Source organism: Mirounga angustirostris, unplaced genomic scaffold, assembly GCF_029215605.1.
Source record: "Mirounga angustirostris isolate CCGP_5_RB_7025 unplaced genomic scaffold, mMirAng1.0.hap1 SCAF_13, whole genome shotgun sequence".
Lineage (NCBI taxonomy): Eukaryota > Metazoa > Chordata > Mammalia > Carnivora > Phocidae > Mirounga > Mirounga angustirostris.
In genome coordinates this window covers 84,660,216-84,681,393 of record NW_026991721.1, presented here as the reverse complement: position 1 = coordinate 84,681,393, position 21,178 = coordinate 84,660,216, and the positions used below count along the sequence as shown (strand labels likewise).

The window sequence follows — 21,178 nt, the reverse complement described above, 5'->3', positions numbered from 1 at the left end:
GAGAGCAGGAGAGGGAGGAGGGTCAGAGGGAGAAGCAGACTCCCTGCTGAGCAGGGAGCCCGATGCGGGACTCGATCCCGAGACTCCAGGATCATGACCTGAGCCGAAGGCAGTCGCTTAACCAACTGAGCCACCCAGGCGCCGGGTAAAAACTTCAAAACTCTACGAGGTATGACAGATGAAACTTGAAGATTTACAGAAAGTGACAGAAGCCAGTCAGAAAAGACCACATATTGCATGATCCTACTTATATGAAATATTTAGAACAGGCAAATCTATAGAGAGTATATTTGTGTTTGCCTAGGGCTTGGGTGGGACTAGGAGGGATTCGCTGCTAAAGGTACAGGGTCTCTTTAGGGTGAGGAAAATGTTATAAACTTAGACTGTGGGGATGGCTACACAACTTTGTGAATATACTAACAACCACTAAAGTATATACTTTAAATGGGTGAATTTTATATGTAAGTTGTATTTCAATGAAGATTTTTTTTTTTCAATGGAGATATTTAAAAAAAGAAAAACTTTTAAGGACTTTTTCAATTTTGTCTGTGTCCCCAAGAACTGCTTTGCTTACTTTCATATGCTCAGAATCAGGTATTGTCTGGTCCCTGATCAGTGACAACTGGCCTTTAGCCAAGCCCTGAAATAAAAAGTTACACAAGCATTATTCTTTTGGACCACTGCAGTTCTCATGAGTTGTCTCAATTTAAAATTGCCGCCTCTTCCAGGCCAAACATCTGCTTCCTTCATGTTTCCTCTCTGTAACACTAACTACTACACTTACCTCTAAACTGATTTCACCAATGACAATTTGGAACTGCAAGTGGCCATTTTGGGGAGAGCTTCTGACATAAACAAGACTGTTCACTTGAGATGCATCAACACTGTGCCACACTAGAGTGGGGATTTTAAGAGGCACTGCTGTGGATATTTCCAATGTGTGGCCTTGCTGTCTCCCACACAACCCTGGTAAGACATGGGTATGGATCAAACACTGAAGTGCACTTAAATACCTCCAAATGAGCAATCAGTTTGTTCTGGTTATTGTTTATTTTTAGGGTGGCTTGAGGCTTTCTCATGCTAAAGAGCTATGCTATAATGGTGAGGAAAAAATTACTAGATTTTGTTATTCCTGACTAGGGAAATCCCAACTTACTTCTCCAGTAACAGGACCACACATTCACTGATATTATTGTTAAGAACTCCATAAACGTTCTATTTTACTGAGACTTTCCACTGTCCTTATCATCCACAAACTTCAAGAAAAATAAAGAGAACAAATATTATGTAGCCATAAAAAAAAAGAAAAAAGACATCTTGCCATTTGCAGCAACATGGATGGACTTTAAGGGCATTATGCTATGTGAAATCAGAGAAAGACAAATACTGTATGATCTCACTTATAGCTGGAATCCCAACAAATCAAGCTCAAAGATAACAGAGAAAAGAGAACAGAGGGGTGGCTGCCAGAGGCAGGGGGTTGGGAGGATGGGAGAAACAGGTAAAGGTGGTCAAAAGGTACAAACTTCCAGTATAAAATAATTAAATCATGGGGACATAATATACAGTATGGTGACTATAGTTAGTATCGTGCTGCATATCTGAATGTTGCTAAACGAGTATACCATATCTTAAAAGTTCTCATCACAAGAAAAAATTTCTTGTAATTATGTGTGGTAGCATATGTTAACTAAACTTACTGCTGTCATCACTTTGTAATACATGTAAATATCGAATCATTATATAATGTATGTTAATTACACCTGAATAATAATGATGATAATAATAATAAAACATCACTGGTTTAAATTAAGAGAGACCTAAGAGACCAAAAAAAGGGGACAAAAGACTACAAATGGAATGTTAAAAAAATAGAAAATAGAATACATTTATTATGATTTTTTATATTCAAAAAAACAAAACAGGATAACAAATGGAATTCCTTTTTTTTTTTTTTTTTTTAAAGATTTTGTTTATTTGTTAGAGAGAGCACAAGCAGGGGGAGCAGCAGGCAGATGGAGAGGGAGAAGCAGGCTCCCTGCTAAGCAAGGAGCCCAATGAGGGGCTCAATCCCAGGACCCTGGGATAATGACTTTAGTGGAAGGCAGAAACTTAACTGAGCTACCCAGGCACCCCAACAAATGGAATTCTAAAACTATAGTCATCAAAGCACTTAAAAACCCTCAAACTTCCACAGCCCCAAGTACTGCCAAGAGCCTTGATGGGAATAAGATAAATGCTCTTTAGGACTCACAAGTTAACTCCTTATGAGTTAATAATAGGCTGCCTTTTACAAGTGGGAATTTTAGTTTAAATCTTAGGTTCTAACTTTTTACCAGCTGATATGACTGAATACAAGAGAGTTGCAGCTTTATCACAAACAGGTATGAGCTGCATTTTGAAAACATTCACCAAAGAAGCTTCTGAATGATTTAAAATCTTGAGTTTTGGTCCTCTGGAAAAGATGTCACCAGAGAAAACTTGTCATTGACTATCACTTAGAAGGGAATTGATCAGGTACTAACAACTGATTTAGCAGTAAAATTCCAAGGTACTGTTCACTAGATTCATGTTTCCCAACTTAGAGGACATAACAACATACTTTTTGAGGGATCCTTCAGAAGATACTGACTTTAAAAGTAGACAGCTCCTTCCCAAGATGACAAAATCATATTAGTTTTCTGATTCTTCAGTAGTCTTTTCTATCCCTTTACTACTAAATCTACTATCACTACTAATTTTGTCTAATACAACTAATGTGATCTCTCATCTACATCCCATTGTTTTCAACTCCCTAAGATCTCCTTTTGTCACTTAAGGAAAAACAAAACTCTTGTAGGTTTTCTCCAGACCATAACGACTACTTTGAATTTAACAGATCACTGAATCTATTATCCTCTATCTGATCTAGCTGACAAAAATTTAATAACTATTCCTTTAAACATATCAGAAGGTAGCTTCCCTTTTAATGGCCCCTTGTATCATATTATATTTCAGCTCTGAGCCTTGAGAAAAAATGTTCCTTGATCTGACATCATGGAAATGCTTCTGCTGAAGTCATTATAACCCTATCATCAAGGCCTATTCAATCAGAAAGACATTAATACTGGGGCTATCCTGATTATGACAGTCCCAGAGCTTGTTCTCTTCAGAGACACTTCAGTCTGGTTTGCAGAACCTGTTTTAACTGATTAACAGTTTCCTCAAGGAATCTGTCCATTTTAAGGGACATAAAACCGACTCACTCCTGTCGTAATGAATAATACTTATATTCCCCAAACCCCACCACTAGGATACTGCTTCTTGTGATCACAGAGTTTACAGGTGCCTGCTGCACACTAATTTACCCTGTGTATTTGTGGTAACTGTCAGGGATTTTCAGACATTAAAACTACTACCCCAAATTGTACAACTACTATGTTCCTGGTGGTCTTTTGCTGGAGGGCACTGACATACTTAATGGATAGGTATTACTATCCTTACTTTATAGTTATGGGAACTCATTGAGGTTAAATGACTTTCTCAAAGTCTCACATCTATTACGTGGCAGAAACCGGTAGCAGATTCTAGATCTGACTCCAACCCCTGAACTTTTAATCATTAGTTATACCTTCTCCATATGATCAATGTTGTAATTCCACCATTATTCTAGCTGCCCACCTCAACAAATTATCTATTCACTACTGTTACTGAGAAAACTGTCAAATTATCTCTTAATATAACTGACCCCTGTAACAATTGCTTTACTTTTGATGGCAGATTTTAAAGTTTAGAAAAAACTGAATTCCTTTAACATAGTAAACTGTGGATTATCTAGAACTTTTTATTTTGTCTTTAGTGCCTAAAGATAATTGAATACTTCAAGACAAATAATAAAGCCATATCATGAAGTCTTTCTCACTTACAGTATTTTTTCTTAAAACTATACCAGATATTGATGACCATCTTTTTGAGTACCAAGACCCAACTGAAACTTAGCAGATCTTCTCTTTTAAATTTGCTGTATTTATTGCTTCTATTTGCCCTAAACTGGGGATGTCAGATTTTACAACCCCCTGCTGGGCCAACTGGCAACAAAAGGAACTTAAAAGAACAGGTAAACTCCTATCTGAATTAACTTCATGATAATCAAATTATTATTTTAGAATTTTGTAATAATGGGTGCCTGGGTAGCTCAGTTGGTAAGCGTCTGCCTTCATCTCAGGTCACAATCTCAGAGTCCTGGGATGGAGCCCCACTTTGGGCTCCCTGCTCAGTGGGGAGTCTGCCTCTCCCTCTCCTCCCCAGTCGTGCTCTCTCTCTCTCTCACTCAAATAAATAAAATCTTAAAAAAAATTTTTTTTGTAATAATGAATGTGTTAAATATTATATTCTCAGTCCCTAGGAAAGACAAACTACCTTTTAGAGATCTTCTTTAATAAATTAGTAGTAAAATTAAGTACTCTTCTGAAGTATTCTTATAGAATACAGAAAAAAGGTACCATACATATTTTTCCTTTCTCCTGCCCACATTTTTTGACTGCTTACTATACTCCAGGAATTGAACTTTATTGTAAAGCTTTGTTTTATTGTATAGATTTGGAGCTAAGATAGGTTAATTGACAGTGATTAGTATATTTACTATGAAGGCAAGGAAAACAACTTCTTTGGATTATTTGATTATATGATATTCAGATCATAGTTATTCACAGGTCAGCTTTATAATAGAATCTACATATTTGATGGTATATATTGGAAATAAATCATACTCATATAACTGATAGGTTTATTCTATTTAAGTTCCTAACTTCTCTATTTAATCATGTTAGTAAGATAGAAAGGCAAAATCTCAACTGATTAGATATACCTGAGAGTGGTAAAATCAGACTATTTCACATGCCTAATTAGCAAGATAATGAGTTAGATTAATATTTGGTTTCTAAGTTCTCAGATAAAATGATTAAAATAGCAATATTCATTAAAGAGTTCATTATTCAGAAGGTGTTTTGAGGATTAAAGATTAGTAATTTAACAAAAACTTGGTCATATGAACAAATAGCTAACATTAAATATATTATTGAATGTGTGGTCACTGGAATTCTTCAAAAGTATCCTGACCCATGTCCATCGATAGATGAATGTTGTTAAAGATGTGGTATGTACACACACACACACACACACACAGAGGAATACTGCTCAGCCATAAAAAAGAGTGAAATCCTGCCATCTGCAATAACATGGATGGATCTAGAAGGTATAATGCTATGTGAAATAAGTCAGTCAGAGAAAGACAAATACCATATGATTTCACTCATATGTGGAATTTAAGAAACAAATAAAAAGACAAAAATCAAAAAACAGACTCAAATATAGAGAACTGATGGTTACACAGAGGAGGTGACTGAAATAGGTGAGGGGGATTAAGAGCACACTTATCATGATGAGCACTGAAGTAATGTACAGAATTGTTGCATCATTATATTGTACACCTGTAACTAATATAACACTGAATGTTAATTATACTGGAATTAAAATTTAAACCAAAAAAAAAAAAAAAAAGAAAAAAAATCTTGACCCAAAGACTTAAATATGATCTTTAGTTGGTGCTGTGGGTAGAACTGTGTCTCCCAAAAAGCTATATTCAAGTCCTAACCCCTGATACGTAGAAATGTGACTCTATTTGGAAATACTGTCTTTGCAGATGTAATCAAGTTAGATGAGGTCATCCTGAGTAGGGCGGGCCCTGATCCAAGGACTAGTGTCCTTATAAGATAAGGGAAATTTGGAGCCAGAAACACAGGACAGCCACATGAAGATGGAGGTAGAAACCAGAGGGATGCAACTACAAGTTGAGGAACAGCAAGGAGTACTAGTAACTGCCAGAAGCCAGGAAGAGGCAAGAAAGAACCCTTTTCTACAACCTTCTAGGGGAGCATGGCCCTGCCAACACCTTGATTTCAGACTTCTAACCTTCTGAAAGATGAGAGAATAAACTATTGTTTTGTATCATCCAGTTCGCAGTACACTTTGTAGTGACAACACTGAGAAACTCATACAGTGGGTCAAAATTCAAGAAATCAACAAAGTTAAAAGTTAATATGGCATTCCTGGTTCTCCAATCTTTTGGAGAACTCCTCCTTAGTATTCTTTATTGGCACTTCTTCTCTCCCTGAATATAGACATTTCTCAAGGATCAGTCCTTTGGTTTTTAGCATATATTTTCCTGTTGAGATTCAATCTGTCACTGCTAAAAGAAAAGCCCTAAACCGGTAATCTTTAGTCTTGATTTCACCAACCTTGCTTTTTCAACTGCTTTGTAGCATGACATTACTTGGTCATCACCCAAGCATAATTCACACAGACTTGACCTTATTGACTTACTCTTAAAACTAGGTTCCCATCTTCTTCCATTGATTTTCATATTTATAGTAACTGAATTTAACAGACTCCTATCCGTTATATAATTACCATTATTTTTTGTACCATTAAGAAAAAGTAACTGTAAAAGGTTAATTGTAAGACTATCTCTATTTAGATAATATGAAAAATTATGACTTAGAATCAGTGAATAAGATGTTATCACTATTTTTCTAGTCATCTAAAGTTCTCTAACCCCTCCCATTCCCTCCATTCACATATTCAATATCATTAGGTAGTAATGATTCTTCCTTTATGAAGTCTTTTATATTTCTTTATAGTTTTACTCTAAGCATCTTCATTCACACAAAAACAACTCTCCTGTAACTAGTTTCTGTGTCTCTGCCCAGCCAAACTCCCCTGAATACTAATACCAAATTAATTTTCCTAAGTATCTATAAGTGTCTTATTTTTATTCCCTTTAAGGTAGACTCCTTATTACCACGAGGATAACATTCAAGCTTATGTGGCCTCGCTGTGGCAGACACTGCTAGTTGCACATAGTATCCATGCTCCTCCAATTCTGTTTGAGGCAGCTATATATCCAACTAATATACATATCTTCTCAGATTCCCTTACAGCTAGGAAAGACTACATGACATAATCTGGCAGCTTTTTTAAGGATTTCTGGGAACATTTGTGCTTTCTTGATATAAGCACTGCCCCTTGCTAGAATATGAGGCTAAAGGTGAAGCAAGCATCTTGTAACTAAGAAGCATATCAATGAAACTGACAAACTAAGGATGGTGGATTATAAATATACAAGGGACATAGGCCAGACTGATTACACTAAAGCCACCATACCAGTCTTGGACTTCATACTTCTGAACATTTTATGTGATAAAAATAAAACCCTGTTTGGTCTAAGCCACTTTGATGGGATCTGTTATATGTAGTTAAATGCAATCCTAAGTGAAACTAGTGTTTAAGATTCTTCATGATATGCTCTCAACTGCTCATTTTGTCTTCTCTCTCATTATTTCCAATACTTGCAGGCTTCCATGGTTTATTCACATCATTTTAAACTGAATTTGCCGCTTCCCAAACATGCAATGGTTTTCCACTTCTCTGGGCTTTTATTCATTTTCAAAGAAAAGTCATTCCCTCTCCTGGGCAAACTCATACTTACTAAAATCCAGTTCAAATATATAGTGCTAACTTGCTCTTTCCTTTGTGACCACCCTTAACACTTTGTTCATATCTCTAGCCTAGTACTAATCACTGATTTACACCTCTGCTTCCTCAATTAGACTATTAAACCCTCAGATGCAGGGACTATGTCTTTTTCATCATATATCCCCAATGTTTGGCACAGCGTAAGTTTTCAGTAAATATTTTGACAAAGAATAAAACACTAACCGGATTTTTAAAAACTGGTATATTCTGCACTGAAAATAATTCACAATTCATATATAACATAATCTGTCTCTGACCCATCAGAAATTGTTTAGCTATTTTCTTTCTCAATGCATAACTTGTAAAAAAAAAAAAAATAGTACTAATAGTATCTAAAAAAAATCCAGTTACTGTGTTTTATTCTTTTTCATGATTCCTATAGGATCCAGCACACAACTTTTATCTAAAAGGTACTTAAAAATGCTCAAATTGAAAAAAAAAAATGCTCAAGTTGACTTTACAATATCATGAAAAACACAGAAGACATTATACCTATGGAGGAAGACTGTGGACTAATCAGAAGGTCTTCTTGGACTTGTTCACTTCCTGGCACTGTCTGCTGATCACTCAGTGAACTCTGAGATGCACTGACAGGCTGAGACACTTCCTCATGGACCTCCTCATCACTCAACCTTTCTACTTTGACCCGGACATCTTCTTCAGTACCCAGAGGCAAGGTAGTTTTTGTGCTCTCACAAGTCACATAATCAGTCATTCTTCTCCCTGTCTCAGATGGGCCAGGTAATTCTAAAGTCCGGTTATTTTCTGCCTGCTTACCCTTATCAGGCTGAATCCTTCGATCAATTCCAAAAGGAAAAGTCCAGGGAAAAGCTAAAGAAGAGTCAACTGGTTGATTTCTATTTTCTGAGTAGGAAGCTGAAGAATTCAATACTTGGGGAGAACTTGTTTGCGTGCTACACTTTACAGGACTTTCAGGAGACATAACAATGTAGCTTTTGCGCTTTCTCCGGGACTCTCGGCAGACAGGAATGGTTCTTTCTACCACACTGCACTCTGAAGACACAGGCGAAATACTTCCATCTCGAGAAGTAAAATTGCAGTTAGAGTTATTTTCTTGTCCAGCATCTAGACCCTTTTCTGGTTGGCTGTTGGGTGTATTCCATAAAATGCTTGATTTCATGAACTCTGAGCAGGTGCTAGCAACACTAAACATTTGCATATAGCTGGCTGCAGCTAGAACATCAATGATATTTTCTGTGTTAATTGACAGAGTGGCTGTGTAAGCATATTCTAAAAGGGGTATAAAGCCAGTCACTGTAACATGATGCAAATCCAACACATTCTTGTTCTCATCCTCTGCTTGGCCTACAAGTTTGGTGCGAAAGAAATCACTGCAAGCTGCTAGTACCACCTTATGTGCCCGGAAGATTTTGTCCTGGACACGAATTGTGATATCACAAAAATGTCCATCATTCCGCAGCATATTAAGCTTTCCAAGCATTTCCTGGCTGTGGGAAGAGGAGCTATGAGTAAATGTTTTCACACCCATCTTTTCCTTCCTCTTCTACAGATGCTCTTCAAGGATGCAAATGAATCAGAAATGTCCTAAAAAACACATAAAATAAGCATTAATTGACGGTGTAGTGGTTGAAATAGAAGGTGATTTACATTATTTTCATGTGGCCACTGTGCTAAATAACAAAAGCTGAAGGATGGTAGAGAGAAAGTTCAAGGTAGGGAATATATTAAAATACATTCTCCTTACCACCCCCCCAAACTCTCCAATCAGTGGAGTCTGTAAGCTAACGTTTTAATGAGCTGGATAGTTTTAAATAATAAGTTTGTATATAAGACAATTATATAGATTTACAATTATAGAGTGCTCTCTATGTGCCAAACACTGTTCTAAATGCTTCACAATTGATATTTTAGTTGACTGTCCTATCTATCAATAAGGACATTATTACTCCTGTTTAACAGAAAAGGGCTATTTTGCTAAATCAGAAAGTTCTTTTTTTTTTTTAAAGATTTTATTTATTTATTTGACAGAGAGAGACACAGCGAGAGAGGGAACACAAGCAGGGGGGAGTGGGAGAGGGAGAAGCAGGCTCCCCGCAGAGCAGGGAGCCCGATGCAGGACTCGATCCCAGGACCCTGGGATCATGACCTGAGCCGAAGGCAGTCGCTTAACCAACTGAGCCACCCAGGCGCCCAAATCAGAAAGTTCTTAAGTGGCAGACCAAAGGTTCATATCCAGACAGGCTGGCTCTACAGCTTCCCTCTTAACCTTAACGCTATATACTGCCTCTTTTAGGATATAAAGTGATTAAATATAGGGGGTTAAGACTTTAAGTTTTAGAATGTGATAGCCCTGGATTCCTTCCTCAACAATTCCTCCATGGTTGTTACCTGTAACAACCTGTTACCTGTAAATGAAACAATATATATAGTAATGCTTAGCACAGTACTTGGCGTTCTGTGAATGCTCAACAAATGAAAGCAGTTATTTTTATTGTTTATGTTCCTCATACAATGAAACAAACTTTCTGGAAATAAATTTATAAAAAAATGGCTAGTAATCAATTAACTGATTGGATTTTCCCTTAAAAAAGAAGTTAGTTTGCCTTTATCAGATTTCACATTTACTAAAAATACAAAAAACTGACATTCTCAAATAGTTTTAATTTAGCATATCTAATAATGCTTCAGTTTTTATAGTACTTTTCCCCTAACCTCTTTTTTACACCCTCTATGTGAAGTCAGGGAGGCCTCTTGATAAAGACAAGAAAGCTAATGCTCAGAAAAGTTACGTGACTAACAAATGACAAACAAAGCTACAGCCTGGGTCTTTTGACTCTTAGATCACAGTACTTTTCCAGTGTAAAAAAAAATACAACTATGTACATTAATTATTTTATCTGTTATAAATAACTTTTTTATTGTTAGTACTGAAATAAGTGTAAAACAAAGCCACTTTGGAAATTATCTCTAGATAAAAAAGATTTCAAATACTTCAAAAATACAGCCATCAATTTTAAAAGATGCTAAAGATGATGAATCTTTAATGGACCTGGAAAAATGTTTGGTTCTGAGTATTAAAATGAATGCACAATTACTGATATATAATGGACACTCAGTAGTACATATTACTATATATTTGGTGAAAAATATGATGAAAGAGTATTTGTATCCACATCACAGACACAGAGCAAGAGAACACGAGGTCTTTTTAAAAAATTTTTTATTGTTATGTTAATCACCATACATTACATCATTAGTTTTAGATGTAGTGCTCCATGATTCATTGTTTGTGCATAACACCCAGTGCTCCATGCAGAACGTGCCCTCTTTAATACCCATCACCAGGCTAACCCATCCTCCCACCCCCCTCCCCTCTAGAACCCTCAGTTTGTTTTTCAGAGTCCATCGTCTCTCATGGTTCATCTACCCCTCCAATTTCCCCCCCTTCATTCTTCCCCTCCTGCTTTTTTTTTTTTTCTTAACATACATTGCATTATTTGTTTCAGAGGTACAGATCTGAGATTCAATAGTCTTGCACAATTCACAGCGCTTACCAGAGCACATACCCTCCCCAGTGTCTATCACCCATTCACCCCATCCCTCCCACCCCACCCCCCCGCTCCAGCAACCCTCAGTTTGTTTCCTGAGATTAAGAACTCCTCATATCAGTGAGGCCATATGATGCATGTCTTTCTCTGTTTGACTTATTTCGCTCAGCATAATACCCTCCAGTTCCATCCACATCGTAGCAAATGGCAAGATCTCATTCCTTTTGATGGCTGCATAATATTCCACGAGAACATGAGGTTTTAACCTGAGATTGGTGGATTCCCTAAGGGAGCCACGATCCTTCTGAAACTGTATACAGAATAATGTCTGCATGTATGTACAACAGCTTTCATCATATTCAAGGGAATCATTGGTAGGAGTATGGGTATTTATTCTTTTTTTTTTTTTTTGCACATTAAGCAAATTTTTTCTTTAAAAAAACCCCCAGCATACTGCTACAAAACTGGGGTTTCAGGTCCTCTTGGTTCAAACTCTAAAGTCATACACAGTAGGTCTACCTTTTCTTTTCCCTTAAAAAAGCCTTCAAAAACTGAAGATGGCAATCATATGCCACTCTTTCCTATGGTTTCTCTTCTTAAAACTAAACATCCCTAATCCCTTTAAGTGCTCCTTAAAATTTGATTAACATCCTTGTTCTCAACCATCTCCACTTTTCAATGTTCCTTTAATAATGGTCCCCAGAACTGCATGCAAATATGGTGGGTATGGTAGGATTATAACTGAGCATAACTTTACTATTTTTACCTCCCTTGTTTTGGGCACAAATATTAGTAAGACTGAATCAGGTATTCTAACAGTCAAATTATAACGGATTTTGCTCAATAGTGGATTCACCAAATGTGAGACACTTTATTATGTGAAGGGAGGAGCTTAAGTACAAATAAAACATTATCCTCGACCTCACTGAGCTTACAGTCCTTATGAAAGACATGTTCCTAACTAAGACTACGAAGGTATGCAGCCGTGCTATGTGAAAGCAATGAATGAAGTAATTAATTCTGAATATACAAGGGAGAATAGGCATCACAGAGGATAGGGCCTAATGAAAGTAGAATTCTGCCGGGTGATAAAGCAGAAAGGAGTCCCACGCTATCATGGGATCACACATGATCTCAGTGAGTGTTCACCATCCTGATGTGCTTCCCTGTGCAATGTATGTACTGACAAATTGTTAATGGGCACAGTACAACATTCTAAATGTGAGCATGCACCTGAAACTAATATAACGTTGTATGCTAAGTATACTGGAATTAAACTAAAAAATTAAAAAAAAAATTAAAGGGCGCCTAGGTGGCTCAGTTGGTTAAGCGTCTACCTTTGGCTCAGGTCATGATCCTGGAGGCCTGGGATAGAGACCTGTGTTGGGCTCCCCACTCAGTGGGGAATCTGCTTCTCCCCTTCCCTCTGCCCTCCCCCATCTCCCCCTCCGCCCGCTTGTGCTCGCTCTCTCTAGGTGCTTTCTTTCAAAATAAATAAAATCTTAAAAAAAAAAAAAGGGTAAAAGAAAATGTGAGCATGCAGAGGGTGGTGTCAGTTTAAACATTAAACAATCCATTAGATAAACATCCCTTTGAATGTACTATGCAGATAAATGTGTATGTAAAGGGGAAAAAAGAAAAAAAAACCCTGAAGATTTCTAGCTGAATAAGGTCACTGAATATTCTAATATGGGAAGACAAAATGATCAACCTGGGATAACACAACAGAAAGGATAAAAAGCATAAAGTCCTGTGCCAAGACAGCCAGGTAAGGCCACTGAAATCATTATCTTGATTGTTATCAGAGATGAGTTCAAATATAAATCTACTTCATATACCCTTCCCAAAGACAAGTAATCACAATACACTAGGCAGCTAAAATTGGTCTAAGCAAAACCACTGTTTAATGTGTTTGCTGATTCTCTCATAGGAATGAGATGAAAAGGAGGAAATGTTCTGGCAAATAAATGAAGAAGGAGTATCAGAAGTACAAGATAACCATTATTTAAAAGTATTAGTATGAACTCATAAGGACCTAATGAAATCTTATTCATTAAGTATGAGTAGCCACTGGGGAGTAGTACAGTCTTATCTACATTTTAAAAAGGTTATTCCGATGGCAATATAGAGGGTAGATTTGAGGGTGGCTATTACAACAGTATGAGTATATGATAAAATAAAATCAAACTAAGTGGCACTGAGGATAGAGAAAATACATTTAAGAAATATTTAGGAGGTAAAATCACCTTCTATCAGGGATGGGGTCAGGGAGTAGCTAGGAGAGAAGAATCTGACCCGAGGTTTCTAACGTGGGTGACTGAGTGGATGGTGTTTTCACCAAATAAGAGAATGAAAGAGGAAGACGGATTTTGGTAGGGGTTAATGATGAAGAGAAAAAATATTTTGGTTTTAGGCATACTAAATTAGAAAAACTAAAGAGAAGTGTTTGTGTAAATTTATATATGAAGTTGCCCATTTTTTTAAAAAAAGAATTTATTTCTTTCTTTGACAGAGAGAGAGTGAGCACAAACAGGAGGGGCAGCAGGCAGAGGGAGAAGCAGGCTCCCCACCGAGAGGGGAGCCCGATACGGGGCTCGATCCCAGGATCCTGGGATCAGGACCTGAGCCGAAGGCAGACACCTAACGACTGAGCCACCCAGGCGCCCCTGAAGTTGCCCATTTGGATGTGGAGTTCAGGGAAGAGGTTAGGGGTAGATCTAAATACTGGATCTTACATAAGTCACTGATAAATCTCATTCTGTTGATTTTGTTAGAACTAAAGACAACTAAAGAATGTATAGGGAAGAATGTGAAGGCAAGTTGTGAGAAGCTCAGAGCAGGCAGAGCAAAAAGGATTCAGTGAAAACACTTTCTGGCATCTAATTTATTATTATTTTTAAAATCTTTTGTTTTCCCTTGCTTTCTTTCTCTTTTAAGATTTTATTTATTTGAAGATTTTTTTTTTTTTAATTTGACAGAGAGAGAGAGACAGCGAGAGAGGGAACACAAGCAGGGGGGAGTGGGAGAGGGAGAAGCAGGCTTCCCACGGAGCAGGGAGCCCGATGCGGGGCTGGATTCCAGGATATGGGGTCATGACCTGAGCCAAAGGCAGACACTTAACGACTGAGCCACCCAGGCGCCCCTATTTATTTATTTGGGAGAGAGACAGAGATAGTGAGAGGGGAAGAGAGGGGGAAGCAGGCTCCCCACTGAGCAGAGAGCCCAACGTGGGGCTCGATCCCAGGAGCCTGGGATCATGACCTGAGCCAAAGGCAGATGCCCAACCGACTGAACCACCCAGGTGCCCCTAATTTATCTTTTGATCCTGTCCAGTATCTAGCATGATAGACACAAAAAAGGTTGTGAAATATGTGAATGGATAAATATACATCATAAAATTTCTATCTGGTTTGGTGCCTATACATATATATAAAGTGCTTATATATATTCATTATCAGGGATTAAAGGTAAAGAAAAAGTTACAATTTGAATTTACAGTCTTAAATTTGAATTAAAAGTATTAGTATGAACTCATAATGTAATTAATCTACAGCAATGAATATCCCTAACACCCAGACTGGCTTCCAAATTCCATTTCCCATTAAAAGGAACCATGGCTCCTTAGAAAAATGGCTGACTGCATTTCTGGGACAGTAAATGTCCACCTGGAACACCTTACCAGATAGCAAAGAAGCTATCAAAGATTATTAGGAGTGTGTCAAAACTCAAGTCAATTTGAGGAGGTTCCCAGTGGCCAAAAATGGAACGATAAATTGAAAACACGTGAAATATGTTTAAATTCATGGGCTCATCTGACACTGTAAACAAAAACAAAGCTAATTTGTCACGTTTAAAAGATGCTATTGAAACAAATAATTATCTTGAAAACTGGTTTTAAAAAACAGGAAAGAATAAGGCATTTATCCTGGCTTTTCAATACAAATGGTATTTTTGGGTAATCAAACAGAATATGAAGGAAGTTTTCTCTTTATAGAAATGTTCTGGCTAATAAATGAAGGAGTATCAGAAGTACAAGATAACCATCATTTTGCAGCCCTCATCCCTAAATGAAGAGGTATTGATCACCAACGGTTTATAATGTGACAAAAAGAAGGGCAATAAGACATTGCAAAAAAGACTAAATGAAATTCTAGATCCTATCAATTCACAGGAGATACAGAGCTGACAGGAACATGTTAAGTTACACCACTGCAATGCAAACAGCAAAATCTAGACTATGAGAAACTCTATAGGACAAAACACTTGTTTTTTTAAACTCATAAACAGCAAGGGGGAAAAAAGATAAAGGAGGAACTAAAATAAGGAACTTGTAGATTAAAAGATTTTATGAATCAATCACACTGTGCAGAGGAGTTATCTTATTTGAAACAAATTAACACAAAAATAAATTTATAATTGGAAATTTGTTTTTACTGATATCAAGAAATTATTTAATATGTAATATGACTATATATTTTATAAAACAGCTTCAGATATAATTCACATCCCATATAAATCTCCCCTTCCCATAGAAATCACCACTTTAAAAGTGTATAATTTGAAGATTTTTTTAGTATTCTGACATTTTGATTCTAGCCATCCTAGTGGGTGTGAAGTGGTATTTCATTAGCATTTCCCGGATAACTAATGATGTCAGACATCTTTTCATGTGCTTACTGGTTACTTGTATAACCCTTGGAGACATGTCTATACGGATGCTCTGTCCATTTTTTATCTGGCTTATATGTCATCTTCTTATTGAACTGTAAACGCTCTTATATATTCTACATACAAGTTGCTTATCAGACATAATGGTTTACAACATTTTCTTCCATTCTGTGGGTTGTCATTTCACTTTCATAGTGTCCTTTGAAGCACAAAAGTTTTTAATTTTGATGAAGTATAACCTACCTATTTTTTCCTATTGTTGCCGTATTTGAGAATCCTTTGCCAAATTCAACATCATGAGTATTTACTCCTATGTTTTCTTCTATGGGTTTTTTTTTTTTTAATATTTTATTTATTCTTAGAGACAGTGTGTGTGTGCATGTGAGTAGGGGGAGGGGCAGAGGATGAGGACGAGAGAGAGAGAATCTGGAGGAGACTCCACACTGAGTGTGGAGCCTGGAATGGGCTTGATCCCATGACCCTCAGATTATGACCCCAACTGAAATCGAATCGGATCCTTACCTGACTGAGCTACCCAAGCACCCCTCTTGTACAGGTTTTACAGTTTTAGTGCTTACAATTAGGTCTTTGATTTTTAGTTATTATTTTATATATGGTGTGAAGTTAACCTCATTCTTTTGTATGTGGCTCTCTAGTTGTCGCAGCACAGTTTCTTGAAAATATTATTCTTCCCCATTGATTGATCTTGGCACCCTTGTTGAAAATCAGTTAAGCACAGATGTATGGGTTTACATCTGGATTCTCAATTCTATTCCATTGTTCTACATGTCTACCCTTATGATAGTACAATTCCTTGGTCATTGCTGCTTTGTAGTTAGTTTGAAATCAGGAAGGGTGAGTCCTCTGAATTTGTTCTTTTTCAGTATTGCTTTGCTTATTCTGGGTTCCTTACAACTATAAAATATGAATTTTAGAATCAGGTTGTCAATCCCTACAAAAAGTCAGAGGGGATTTGATAGGGATTGTGCTCGATTTGCAGATCAGTTTGGGGGTACTGTCATCTTTACAACATTGAGTTTCCAATCCATGAATTTGGGGTATTTTTCTATTTATTTAGACCATCTTTAATTTCTTTTGTAGTGTTAAGTTTTACACTTCCTTTTTTTTTTTTAGGATTTTATTATTTGAGAGAGAGAATGAGATAGAGAGAGACAGCATGAGAGGGGGTAGGGTCAAAGGGAGAAGCAGACTCCCTGCTGAGCAGGGAGCCCGATGCGAGACTCGATCCCGGGACTCCAGGATCATGACCTGAGCCGAAGGCAGTCGCTTAACCAACTGAGCCACCCAGGCGCCCCTACACTTCCTTTGTTAAATTTCTAAGTATTTATTCTTTTTGATGCTACTGTGAATGGAACTGTATTCTTAATTTCATTTTTGATGGTTCATTGTTCATAGTATTTATAATTTTTATTTTTTTTAAAAAAAGATTTTATTTATTTCAGAGAGAGCAAGAGAGAGAGCATGAGTGGGGTGAGGGGCAGAGGGAGAAACAGACTCCCCGCTGAGCAAGGAGCCTGAAGTGGGGCTCGATCCCAGGACTCCAGGATCATGACCTGAGCCAAAGGCAACGCTTGCTTAACCGACTGAGCTACCTAGGCACCCCTATAGTATTTACAATTTTTATTATTTCCTTTCTTCTCTTTGTTTTAGGTTTAGTTTGCTCTTCTTTCTCCAATGTCTTCAGGTAGAAGGTTGGTTATTAACTAGAGATCTTCCTTCTTTCTTTTTTTTAAGATTTATTTAATTTAGGAGAGATGGGGGAGGGGCAAAGGGAGAAGAGAGTCTTAAGCAGACTCCACACTGAGTGCAGAGCCTAATGTGGGGCTTGATCCCATGCCCCTGAGGTCACGACCTGAGTTGAAACCAAGCGTCTGATGCTTAACCAACTGCGCCATTCAGGCACCCCTCCTTCTTTCTAATATAGGTATCTATAGTTATACATTTCCATCTAAGCACTGCTATTGTTGCATATAAGTTTTGGTATGTTGTATCTTCATTTTCATTTATCTCAGAATGTTTTCTGATTTCCTGTTTGATTTCTTCTGTGGCTCATTGGTTATTTAGGAGTGTACTGTTTTATTTTCACATATTTTTGAGTTTCCTAAACTTTCCCCTGCTATTACTGATGTCTAATATCATGCTTTTATGTTCTCAGAGCATACTTTGTATTATTTCAACTTTTTAAAATTTATTCGTGGGGCGCCTGGGTGGCTCAGTCGTTAAGCGTCTGCCTTCGGCTCAGGTCATGATCCCAGGGTCCTGGGATCGGGCCCTACATCGGGCTCCCTGCTCCGCGGGAAGCCTGCTTCTCCCTCTCCCACTCCCCCTGCTTGTGTTCCCTCTCTCGCTGTCTCTCTGTCAAATAAATAAATAAAATCTTAAAAAAATTTATTGGTAGGGGCGCCTGGGTGGTGCAGTCAGTCAAGTTGATTTCAGCTCAGGTCATGATCTCAGGGTTGTGAGATGGGGCCCTGTGTCGGTCTCCTACCTCAGCACAGAGTCTGCTTGAGATTCTCTCTCTCTGTCTCACCCTCTGCCCCTCCCACTTGTGCTTTCTCTTTCTCTCAAATCTTAAAAAGAATTTTTTCATTGGTTTATGACCTACTATATGGTCTACACTGGAGAAAGTTCCTGATGCTATTTGAGAATGTATATTCTGTTGTTGCTGGGTAGAGGGTGCTATAGCTGTTCTTTAGAAGTCTTCTAGGTCTAGCTGGTTTTCAGTGCTTATTTCCTGGTGATTCTGACAAGCTAGTCTATACGTTATTAAAAGCAGTATATTGAAGTCTCCAACTATTAATGTTGAATTGTCTATTCCTCCCTTCATTTCTATTTTTGCTGCACATAATTTGGTACTGTTATTAAGTACATAAACATTTATAACTGTTTTATCTTCCTGATGAAATGACCCTTTTATCATTATAAAATGTCTCTGGTAACTTTTTGTAGAAGTCTGTTTTGTCTGCTATTGGTACAACCAGTTCAGCTTTCTTGTAGCTGCTGTCTGCATGTGTATCTTTTGCTATCCCTTTTTACTTTCAATCTGTATCTACCTTCGAATCTATAGTATGTGTCCTGTAGATAGCATATAGCTAGATCATGTTTTTCACCCCAGTTTGTGTCTTTGATTGTTTAATCCATTCACATTTAACATTATTGATATATTGGGTTTATGCATGCCATTTGTTTTTGTATGTCTTATGTCTTTTTTGTTCCATTATTCTTCCTGTGCTATCTTTTGCATTAAATGACTATCTTCTAATGCAGTACTTTAATTTCTTCAATAATTTTTCCACTATTTTTTTTTTTTTTTAAAGATTTTATTTATTCATTTGAGAGAAAGAGAGAGCACAGGCAGGGGGAGAAGCAGACTCCCTGCTGAGCCAGGAGCCGGTCGCGGGGCTCGATCCCAGGACCTGGAGATCATGACCTGAGCTGAAGGCAGACCCTTAACCATCTTTTTTTTTTTAATATTTTCAGTAGTTACTAAAAAGTTTACCATAGAAATCTTAAACTCATGAAAATCAGCTTTGGATTTTTCCTAGCTTAATACCATAGATATATAAAAACATTCCTCATATGTAACTCTATTCATTTCCCTCTTTTATAGTATTTTTTTTTTTTTTTAAAGATTTTGAGAGAGAGAGAGAGACAGAAAACACAAGGAGGGGGTGGGGGGGGCAGAAGGAAAGGGAGAAGCAGGCTCCCTGATGAGCAGGGAGCCCAAGGCAGGGCTTGATCCCAGGAGCCTGGGATCATAACCTGAGCCAAAGGCAGCCAATTAACTGACTGAGCCACCCAGAGGCCCCTAGAATTTCTATTTGTTTTTTTCACAATTTCTATTGACATCCTCTATTTTATGCAAAATTATCACTATATATTACTTCTCTAATCATGGTTTCTTTAATCCATGTGTTCTGTGAACATACTTATAAATGGCTACTTTGAAGTCTTCTGTTAAATCTGACATCTGGTCTCTGTCACAAGCAGTTTTTACTTTTAAGATTTTATTTATTTGAGAGAGAGCATGCGCACACATGTGAGTGAGCATGAGCGGGGTGGGAGGTGGAGTGGGGGGGGCAGAGGGAGAGGGACAAGCAGACTCCCCGCTGAGCAGGGAGCTGGACTGGGACTCAGGGCTCTATCCCAGGACCCTGAGATATGACCGGAGCCAAAGTCAGACACTTAACCGATGGAGCCACCCAGGGGCCCCTGTCACAAGCAGTTTTTGTGTTGCCTCCTTTTCCCCCAGTGTTTAGGTCATCATTTGTTTCTCTGTATGCTTTATAATTTTTTTTTGTTGGAAACTGGATAAATCCAACAATATATTGTAGCAACTCCAGTTACTGGTGTTCCCTCACCGTACCTCCTGGTATTTGTGATTGATATCTGCTTGTTTATTTCTTAGTGACTAGCTAAATTATTTTAAGTGACCTCTGTTCTGCCACCCCAATGTTAAGCCTCTGATGTTACTCCTCAGGGAGGTGAATCTTTGGGTATGTCCACAGTTACCCTGGATTTACAGTGATGCCAGTAGGGCTCTCCTTACCACATTCAGATGTTAAATTTCATTAACTGCTCTATTGTTTTTCAACAGTGCCCTGGGATATAAATTGCTCTATAAATTAATCCAAACAAATTTTGGCCTCTTTGAGGGAACAGTTTCTGAGATACTTGGTTTGATACTTGTTGTGACCACAGGAGGTCTTACTCTCTGGTTCACTCCTGCAGACTAGCCTGCTGTCTAGGCTATATATTCATTAGATATACAGTCTTCTCCCAATTGCCTTTCAACACAACTACCACTGTTCTTGAGAGCACCTGTAAGCTTTGAAGTTTTCTATACACTGTGTTCCAAATGAAGTCAGTTGTTTTGAGAAGAGATGAGGAGCTATTTGTTTTATGGTCTGCTTCTCCTCCCAGCAACACCGCGGCTCTAAAACCTGAGTGCTTGGTGGAGGGGGAACAGTAACTGGAGGTCCTCTAGGTTTTACTTCTCTGGCACGGAACCATCACTTCATGAGCTGGGACAAGGATGACTGGGTTCCCAGTATTCAGTGAGCTCTACCAGAGGTTCCATAAGTGGGGGATGGGTGAAAGAAGGGAGGCCCAACTTATCAACCTCACTCATTGTTACAGTCATTGTAAACGGCCTAAACACACCAATTAAAAGAAACTGTCAGATTGGATTAAAGAGACAGAAAGAGAGAAAATTATCCAAATATATAATGTATACAAGAAATTCATTTCAAGCTATTTTAGGTGGGTTAAAAGGAGAAGGCTGGATAAAACACACACCAATCAAACACTAATCAAAAGAAAGCTGTAGTCAGTCAATTCATCAGGAGTAAAGCAATTCTAAATGTGTATACACCTTAAAAAAGAGG

At 37.8% G+C, this 21,178-nt stretch overlaps 1 protein-coding gene across 5 annotated transcripts in view; it reads right to left on the bottom strand.

Moving 5' to 3' along the window:
• The window catches only part of ZBTB44 (zinc finger and BTB domain containing 44), a 65,227-nt gene that overhangs the window by 21,044 nt on the left and 23,005 nt on the right, over nucleotides 1-21,178 (bottom strand). For 4 of the 5 annotated variants that reach the window (XM_045894688.3, XM_045894689.3, XM_064577221.1 and 1 more), the window contains exon 2: nucleotides 8,065-9,138. The exons of the other annotated variant lie outside the window; for it this stretch is intronic. In XM_045894688.3, coding sequence (XP_045750644.1) covers nucleotides 8,065-9,082 — 1,018 coding nt within the window. In that variant the 5' untranslated portion in view covers nucleotides 9,083-9,138. The remainder of the gene's footprint in view (nucleotides 1-8,064; nucleotides 9,139-21,178) is intronic. 5 annotated transcript variants of the gene reach the window in all.